At 37.3% G+C, this 10,000-nt stretch overlaps 1 protein-coding gene across 1 annotated transcript in view; it reads left to right on the top strand.

Annotated features, from left to right (window-relative positions):
- LOC144976418 (uncharacterized) overlaps positions 1–10,000 on the top strand; it is a 49,269-nt gene that overhangs the window by 31,933 nt on the left and 7,336 nt on the right. Inside the window, exons 9-10 of the mRNA XM_078920707.1 lie at positions 1–127; positions 9,521–9,643. The exon at positions 1–127 is cut by the window's left edge and continues 2 nt beyond it. Coding sequence (XP_078776833.1) covers positions 1–127; positions 9,521–9,643 — 250 coding nt within the window. The remainder of the gene's footprint in view (positions 128–9,520; positions 9,644–10,000) is intronic.

Genomic DNA, 10,000 nt, shown 5'->3' with positions numbered 1-10,000 from the left:
CCTTTACATTGTCGTGACGATGCTTCAAACTGTCCTAAGGCGAACACGAAGGCCCGTGACTGTGCACGTTACAAGTATGTCTGGAAGCACCAGTGCAAGAAAACTTGTGGCTACTGTAAGATTACACGTAAGACAGTTGTGGATGTGATCATCCTCATCACCGTTACTATTATTATTATTGTTATTATTATTATTATCATTATTATTATTATTATTATTATTATTATTATTATTATTTATTATTATTATTATTATTATTATATCATTATTATTATTATTATTATTATTATATTATATTATTTTATTATTATTATTATTATTATTATTATTATTATTATTATTATTATTATTATTATTCATCATATTATTATTATTATTTATTATTATTATTATTATTATTATTATTATTATTATTATTATTATTATTATTATTATTATTATTATTATTATTATTATTATTATTATCATTTTATTATTTATTATTATTATTATTATTTTATTATTATTATTATTATTATTATTATTATTATTATTATTATTATTATTATTATTATTATTATTATTATGCTCGTCTATCTAGAAATTAAAATGTATTTATGTCTTTATTGTTTTTTGATGTTGGCTGAAGAAGAGGTTTGAGACCGAAACGAGTGTGAGCGAGTGTGGATATTCAAACCTCGAATTAAAACCTAATCTTGTTAAATCTTCTGAAAATGAGGGAGAGGGTGTACTCATCTGGCATCGCAGTTTTTTCAACCCTTGCGGCCGCAAAAAAGTCGCAATAAAACACTGATTTGCATTGCGGCCGCAAAATCTACAATATTTGCAAATTTTTGCAACTTTTCGAGACGTTGCAAAGATAAAAAAAAAAACAACAACAACAAAGAAAAGCAAAAGAACAAACAATAATATTTTTTAAAAGGCGAAAAATAAGACGATCTTCTTGCTTTTCATTTGATAGCTCGTGTAGAACGTGAAAGATAATTAATCAAGAGTCATTTCTTTATTACGATCTCATTTTCTTTCTTTTTTTACTGGCGCTGATATGACCTTACATTTGTTGTAAGCGCCGTGAAACCTTAAAAAAAAAAAAAAAAAAAATAGGCGCATAGTTGAGTCCCTGGAAAAGGCTCTTTACTCACATTCTCTCACCGTACTCAGGTGTAAAATAAGTCCCTGGACGTTAAAAGCGCTGTAAATTGTAATATCAGCGTCATGTCCGGTCCTAAAGGTTAAGTGTTGCTGTTGGCCATGGAACCCTTGTAAAGCTCTTTGAGCCCGTTTAATGGATTTTTGTTACGCTATATAAAGGGCTCAATTTGTTAATCCTTTCTTTAAAAAATATAGCATTGTGGAGAACATTGTGCTTATTTGAGTCAATAAAAAAATTGACACGCGCACAACTCTACTGAAAGATTTGAAAATTAGAAATGTATTTTTTACAGATAGATAAACAGATAACTTGATTTCCTTTTATAATTTAAAATCAGTTTGAAAGTTTGTTGAGTCAGATATCATGAAATATGTACCAACGACGACACTTGACTCCCAAAAATCAACTAATTTTGACACTGTAAAAAGTTGTTAATTTGCGTCATCTATTTATGACATCAAGTATTATTATTACTTCCGTTGGGTTGTTGATTTAGCGGTGATCAGTGTTGTTATGTATAATTGCGTGTATGTTTGTGTGTGTGCGTGTGTGTGTGTGTGTGTGTGTGTTTGTGTGTGTGTGTGTTGTGTGTGGCGTATACATGTGTGTGTGGGTGTTGGCATTTTTCAGCAAATCGTGGCATTCATAGTGATATTATTCACTTGATCACATGAAGGTATTTCAGTCGCCATTTTGATTATTTTTTTTTACTTTTTGGGTTAGCTCGAGATCGGAGGATATTTCTTTTTCTATTAAGGTTTGTCATAAGTCTTAGTAAAGGTTCTAGGATGTTTGTTTTTCCATAAGTTAAGTAAAGGGGAGACATTCCGAAAGCTCCCACATCCCCAGTATTCTTCAAATTTGTATTTTCACCGTTGATATTTTGTCAGGGATTTATTTATTCAATTTGTCATTATATAGAAGTATTTAAAAAACTCTAGAACAAACCTTGATAGATTTGTGAAAGTTTAAAATTTCCTAATTTGACCATTGTTTTGATTTTCGGCCGCCATTTTGATTTGTTAAATATTGCAAGGTAGTGCAAAGCAGTCCGAGAGTTGTTTTTTTTTCTATTAGGGTTAGCTCGAGAGGTTAGTCATAAGTATTGTTATGGAAAATGAGAAGTTACCCGAACAGAGCCTCAATCACATTATGTCGATGTAGGTAGCGGAAGTAGGTAGAGGGAAGAGAGAGAGAGAAAGTAATATGGTGGAGGCTGTGCAGCCTAAATTTAGTGTTGTGAAACAAATATTATAAATAAAGCTTATATAATCATCAATGGACTTTGTGTCATATGTGTAGTCATATTGTTGTACATGAAATAAAGTTAATTCTCTTCATTCTGGTGCCGAAACGCGGAAGGACTTTTAGATTCTCAGTTTATTTAAAGTGTCAGTGCGACAAAAGAGTTTGTGTATAATCTTAATATGGCTACGCAGTCCCATTCACCGGACCGTGCAGTGTTGCAAAAACGACGTATAGCATCAAGAGGCTGGCTGACCAGAGCCATTGATAGATTAAAAACATGTATTGAAGCAATTGATAAAGGTAAAGAAGACATAGAACAATGTATGAATGAAGTGATAAAAAGATGTGATTGCTTCATATAGTTCAAGAACAGTTTGAAATGACGTTGGATTCGAGTGAATTGATGGCTGACGTAGATGAAGCTGAAGAATATGTCAGCCAATCAAACGCCATTATTGCTGTGGCCCGGCGAAAACTCAATGAATTCACTACGCCGATTCAGGGCCCAACCAGCTCCCTATCAAACTCATCATCATCGTTGGGGCTCTGTCAAGGTGGGGCCACCCCACAACTTCCTAAAATAGAAATATCAAAATTCAGCGGCGACTTCGCAGAATGGCCTTCGTTTTGTGATAGATTTTCAGCGATAATTGACAAAACGACGTTACCAGAAGTTGCCAAGTTTAGCTACCTGCAGGCTTCTCTTGTTGGTGAAGCAAAAACGGCGATTGAGGGCCTTGCTCTTACTGACGAAAATTACAGAATTGCCATGGACATCTTAAAAGACCGTTTTGGACGAAAAGAACGCATCATTTTTGGACATGTGCAAAATTTGCTAACAGTCGATTTTCATAGTGCAAAAAACATCAAAGCCTTATGGGCCGTCTTTACAAAACTTCAGATCAACATCAGAAGCCTCGAAAACTGGGCGTGGACGGCACAAATTATGGACTGGTGCTCACACCGCTTATCGTCAGTCGCTTACCTCCGGACATCAGACTCATGTGGGCAAGGAAAAGTCACAAAAAGGAAGGAGATTTAGCGTTCCTTATGGACTTCTTACACAACGAAATCGAGAATCGTGAACGTTCACAGAGCTTTGTACCTGTACCTACATTACAGAATCATCGTGAATGCAAAGCAAATCCAAACTTTCGTTCTACCGCCTCAGCTCTTACGTTGTCATCAGGAAATGACTTTTTGTGTTCATTCTGTGGTGGAAAACATGGCAATAGCAAATGTAGGAAAGTTTTTACCATGAAGACAGAACATGTTAAGGATAAGATCAAAGAGAATAATCTTTGTTGGTTCTGCTTCACAAAGGGTCATGTTGCGAAAAGGTGCTACTCAAAATGTAAAATTTGTGGCCATAAACACAATGAGAGGTTTTGTAGTAACGGGCAAATGAAAACAGAATCGGGCAATACAAATTTCAACTCCAGTTTTGCTCAAACTGAAAATCCCGAAAGTATCAATGTTACCTTTTGTCGAAGCAAACTTACAAACAAAAACACTGTGTTACAAACAATGAAGATTAATATGAAGGGTGTCTCTTTGACAGTTTTGTTCGACAGTGGATCAGATAGAAGTTTCATCTCGAGCAGAGCTGTCAAAAGAATAAAACCTTCCTTTTATGGCAGAGAAAGCTTGAATGTGTCTGCCGTTGAGTCAGATAAACCTTCAGAAAAGGCATTGAGAAATGTTTATGCTGTGAGATTTGATTTGCCCTGTGAAGGGAAAGAAACCTTATTACTTACAGAGGTTAAGGTCATTTGCGCGGCAATGTTCAGGCCGGCAATTCCCATGGATGTATTATCACACTTTCAAGAGTGTACATTCTCAGAAGATATCCATTGTGATAAAAACGTAAGCATTGATATCTTGATTGGTCAGGATTATTATTGGAAACTCATCAAGACAGATTCTTGCGTGCGTAGTCCTTCTGGGCTTGTTGCCCAAGAAACTGTCTTAGGACCATGGGTCCTCTCTGGTGCATATTCGAACCCGAGTAACAAAACACTCGACTCCTGCAGACAACTGCTCTGCTTGACAGACATTCCACAATCTGACTTTAGAAAATTGTGGGATCTTGAATACTTAGAATGCTGTCATGACAAGAATGCACCATATGAATCCAGAGTTATGAAAGAGTTTTCAAAAAGGATTGAATATGTAGACAATAGGTATCAAGTGGCTCTACCTTGGGTAAAATCAAAGAAGCCGCAATTGCAGTGCAATGCGTCTCAAGCTAGGCAGAGACTTGATAATCTTGAGAGAAAGTTATCAAGAGATAAAATACTGAAAAGGGATATGATGATGTTTTTAGGAAAATGGAGGCAGACAGCATCATTGAGGAGGTGCCCTTGGATGAAGGTCAGAACATGACAAATTCAAAATTCTATTTGCCTCACAGACCAGTTGTTAAGATGTCCAGCCTTTCAACTAAGATACGCCCTGTATTTGATGCTTCTGCCTCAGGACCAAACACTATCTCTCTAAATGACTGTATGGAAACAGGCCCAAACCTGTTACCTCTGTTGAGCGATGTGCTCATGCGATTTAGAAGACATAAAGTAGCCTTATGCTCCGACATAGAGAAGGCTTTTCTCCAGATTAGTGTCAGACCAGAAGATCGCGATGTGCATCGGTTTTTCTGGCAGATTGACAATATAGTTCGCGTTATGCGCATAACAAGAGTCCCGTTTGGAAACAAAGCCAGTCCATTTCTCCTGAATGCCACCATTCGTCATCACCTGTCACAGTATCCAGCCACCAAGGCCATCAAAGAATTGTCTGAGAACATGTATTGCGATGATTGGCTCTCGGGAGGCGACAGTGTGGACGAGGTTATAAATCTCATGTCTGAAGCTTCAAAAGTCATGAGTGAAGCTGGTATGAAGTTATGCAAATGGTCTTCCAATAGTTCAGAAGTTGCAGAAAATATTCATAGACATTTCGAAGACAAAAGCTTAGAAAATGACTCTGTCAAAGTTCTCGGAATGCGTTGGAGTCCAGTCGAAGACATTTCACCTTTGATGGAATCTTGGTTCCAGAGGATGTGTTAGTTACAAAACGGTTGATTTTGAGTTGCATAGCCAAGACATTTGATCCACTTGGGCTTATCTCCCCTATTATCATGTCTGTCAAAATATTGTTTCAAGAAGTGTGGAAGTTGGGACTTGATTGGGATGAGCAAGTTGAGGTCGAGTTGAGAAAACGATTTTTGGCATGGGCTGGAGATTTGCTTAGGTTGCGAGAGTTATCGATTCCAAGATGTTTTGTTTCTCTCACGTGGAAAGAGAAACAATCTGTGGAACTTCATTGTTTTTGTGATAGTTCTCTCAAGGGTTATGGTGCTGTGATCTATTTGAAAGTTCTTGAAGTTGATGGTTCAATCTCTATTTCTTTGTTGTTGTCAAAGGCTAGAGTTAGTCCTTTAAAGCCTGTCACTCTTCCAAGACTGGAATTGCTAGGAGCCGTTGTTGGTGCTAAACTTCTCCGCTCTGTTGTCAATAGTTTACAGCTCCCAGACAGTGTGAAGTACTTTTGTTGGACTGATTCGTCTGTGGTGCTGCAGTGGATCCGTAGTGAGCCGACTCGGTGGAAAATGTTTGTGTGCAACCGTGTAGCTCAAATACAAGAGCTTACTGCACCCGAGTCATGGCATCATTGTATAGGGAAAGAGAACCCAGCCGATTGTTTAACCAGAGGGTTGTCAGCTGAGGAAATTATGAACAAACCGTTGTGGTTTCAAGGTCCACCGTGGCTCAAAGGTCCTAATAATGAAATGGACGAAGTCAATGAGGGTAGCCATGTGGTAAGTGAGGAATCAGCAACCACTAGTGTCACAGTGTGTGCAGCTAAAGCTGATTCAGTGTTGGATTTTACACGGTGGGGAGATTTCTCTAAGTCTATTAGAATAATTGGTTGGATTTTCCGATTCATAAATAATTCAAGAAGAAGAAGAAATCTTGTGGAAACGACACATTATAAGTTGTGTGTTGATGAACTTGAGTTTGCAAAATTGAAGTTGTTGTTGTACATACAAAGTTTACATTTCGCTGAAGAAATCGAGTGTCTTGAAAATAATAAGCAGGTTAAAAGGACGTCGGTCTTGTATAAAATGAATCCCTTTCTTGACAAACGAGGACTGTTGAAGATGAGAGGTCGACTTCAATTTTCTGATCTTACCTTGAATGAAAAGTTTCCTATCATTCTGCCAAAGTGTCATTTGACCTTGTTATTAGTGCGCAGAGAACACATTGCGTTAAAACATGCAGGAGTGTCACAAGTTATGGCATCTTTGAGAAATCAGTTTTGGATAATAGGTCTAAGGTCTCTGACAAAAAGGGTTAAGCGGAAGTGCGTTCGTTGTCAACGATTCGATTCTCAACAATGTTCACAATCAATTTCTCCCTTACCCCAGGAGCGCCTGATTCGTGCCGATCCCTTTAGTATTACTGGTGTTGACTATGCAGGTCCTTTATTCACTGTGGATGCTGTAGGGAAGAAATTCTATATCTTACTCTTTACGTGTTGTGTGGTTAGAGCAGTTCACATTGAACTTTGTGGAAGTTTGTCATTGAGTGATTTTCTACTCGCGTTCAGACGTTTTGTTGCGAGACGAGGAATGCCCTCTAAAATACTATCTGACAACGCGAAGACATTTCAAGCGGCGGCAGGACATATTGCTGATCGTTATACCGATGACGGTCCTAAGTGGTCATTTAACGCTCCTAGAGCTCCTTGGAGAGGTGGGGTTTGGGAAAGACGAGTGCGTTCAGTAAAGCAATCTTTAAAAAAGACGATTGGAAACCGGAGTTTGAGTAGAGTAGAGCTGGAAACTGTCTTGTTCGAAATAGAGTCTTGCATAAATGGCAGACCCCTGACTTATGTCTCTGATGACCCTGAGTGCAATGAGGCATTGTCACCTGCTCATTTTCTGCTTGGGCGTCATGATAGCCATAAGCCAGCGGTGGAAGCAAAAGAGCCAATTGTTTGTGGAGCTATGGCAAGAGAAGCTTCGTTACAGATTAAAAGCCAATTAAATCGTTTCTGGAATCTCTGGCACAAGGAGTACATTCGAAACCTGCCTCTTGTCAGGTCTTCACCTAAGGGTTCTCCGGTTAAGATAGGTTCTCTAGTTTTACTCAGAGAAGATAACAGTCCAAGGCTGCGATGGCCTTTAGCTCGAGTTGTTCGTCTTTTACCTGGGCGAGATGGTTGTGTCAGAACTATTGAGATCAGAACTGCTAATGGCATATTTGTACGACCAGTGCAGAGGGTTCATGCTCTCGAATTGGAAAATGAACAGTATCCTGTTGAAGAATATATTTCTTCATGTGATGATAAAGTTGATGAAAACTCAAAGCAGGACAGTGATAACAGATTGAAGCATTCACAAAAATATGTTACCACTAGATGTGGCGATGATAGGTCGCCGCAGAAAACTCAGTCTGTTGTTGTTTCGAGAGCTGGTCGCATTATTAAACCTCCAGCTCGTTTACAGATAAAATGAATTAGGTCTAAGATTGTTTACATAAGGTTGACTGTATTTTAAGCATTTATCGTTTTCATTATCACATTTAATTTTGAAATGTTCGTATATTTTATTAAATATTTTACTGTTGACAAGTATTATTACCATGTGTTTATCAGTGAACTTGCCAGAATATTTTACGAATTTTACGCCAAAGTGGCAACCCAGATTATTTAGACTTGAAAGTTATAAGGTACAGGTAGTACATATATATGATGATATTGTACACCATATGCATGCATTCTTTATAATGATAATAATATTTTTCATATACAATGCCTATTCCGGGCCCTTTGGAATGTTAAAAGACCAAATTTAATAATATACCCACTTGTCCCATGGACAACGGTCCGTTTGTAAAAGTTGTAAGTGAGGCGGAACGGGTAGAGCTGATGGCTTAGTGATAAGTCCCTGATCATAGGTTCGGATGATTGTGTGCTTAAGTACCGATGGAGGCGCTTGCCATGTGTATTCACGACGGCTAGCATGTCCTAATAAAGTCAATTCTCTTCAAGTATTATTAAAGGTGCTAGGGTGTTTGTTTTTCCATAAGTTAAGTAAAGGGGAGACATTCCGAAAGCTCCTACATCCCCGGTATTCTTTAAATTTGTATTTTCAACTTTGAACTTTTGTCAGGCGTTTATTTATTCAATTTGTCATGATTTTTTCTATTAGGATTAGCTCGAGATCAGATGATTTTTTTCCTATTAGGGTTAGTCATAAGTCTTATTAAAGTGCTAGGGTGTTTGTTTTTCCTATTGGGGTTAATTAAAGGTACTAGGTTTAATTTTTTCTTGGGGTTAGTTGAGGGAATATATTATTAAATATATTATTGGGCCACACAGAAAAATCAACCGAAGATATACCAAATTACACAGACAACGTTGTTTACCAATCTGCCCTGATTAAATGATGGTGAGTACAGTATCGAATGAAAATAGTTTTTTCCCCGCGAAATTGTGGGCTTTTTACTAGTATTTAAAAAAAATTAAAACAATTGGCTCTGTGCCCACCTGGAATCATATTTCTTTCTTTCTCATTTAATATCATCTTTTCGAGTAAACAAGTTCAAATGTGACAAAATGGTATTAAGTCGAAATGAGCCAGATGGTAAAATGTCAAATTATAGTTAAACTGGTCAAACAAATGAATTAGTTGTATTTAGAACTATAAAATATCATATTTATCCTCCCCAATAAAACATACAAACTCAACTTATGTCTGATATTTCTGGCCACAAATTCAAATTTCAGCATCTTTCAGCATCATTCCGACTTAGTACCGTTTTGAGACGAGGGGTCACATATGTGACCTCTCGCCTCAAAACGGTATTAAGTCGGGATGATTAAGATGCTGAAAATGGAAGTTGTAGCAAGAAATATCATGCTTAATTTGAGTTTGTATGTTTTATAGAGGAGAAGGAATATCATATCTTGCTGTACTAAATACTAACGTTTCATATTTTTGTCCAGTTTAACTATAATTAGCTTAGCATCTGGTCCTTCCCGACATATTACCGTTTTGAGACGAGGGGACACATATTTGAGGCATTCATTTTTAAATTAACCTTTTTTAACCAGTGGTTAAACGTTGTGTTGACCATTTCAAGACGTGCCCAAAACTGGCATCGAGTGGCCGTTGTGTCAGCGACAAGCAGATGAAACACACTTGTAGGGCAACCTGTGGATTCTGTCAGACTGGTTGTAAGTAGTGGATGTAATGTCTTTCTTATCATCATCATCATCATCATCATCATCATCATCATCATCATCATCATCATCATCATCATCGTCGTCGTCGTCATCATCATCATCATCATCATCATCATCATCATCGTCGTCGTCGTCGTCATTATCATCATCATCATATCATCATCGTCGTCGTCGTCATTATCATCATCATCATATCGTCATCATCGTCGTCGTCGTCGTCATCATCATCATCAGCATCATTATTACATTTATCATTATTATTATGAGTTTTATGCATTTTTCTACTGCCACTCAGTTGTTTTTTTGAAGTAGCAAAATGTGTAACTTATTATAATTGTGGTTTGTTCT

This window comes from Berghia stephanieae, chromosome 7 (genome assembly GCF_034508935.2).
Source record: "Berghia stephanieae isolate SIO BIC M18660-M18661 chromosome 7, UCSD_Bste_1.3, whole genome shotgun sequence".
Classification (NCBI taxonomy): domain Eukaryota; kingdom Metazoa; phylum Mollusca; class Gastropoda; order Nudibranchia; family Aeolidiidae; genus Berghia; species Berghia stephanieae.
Note: the sequence above shows the minus strand (reverse complement) of the source record. Positions and strands in the feature narration are given on the sequence as shown.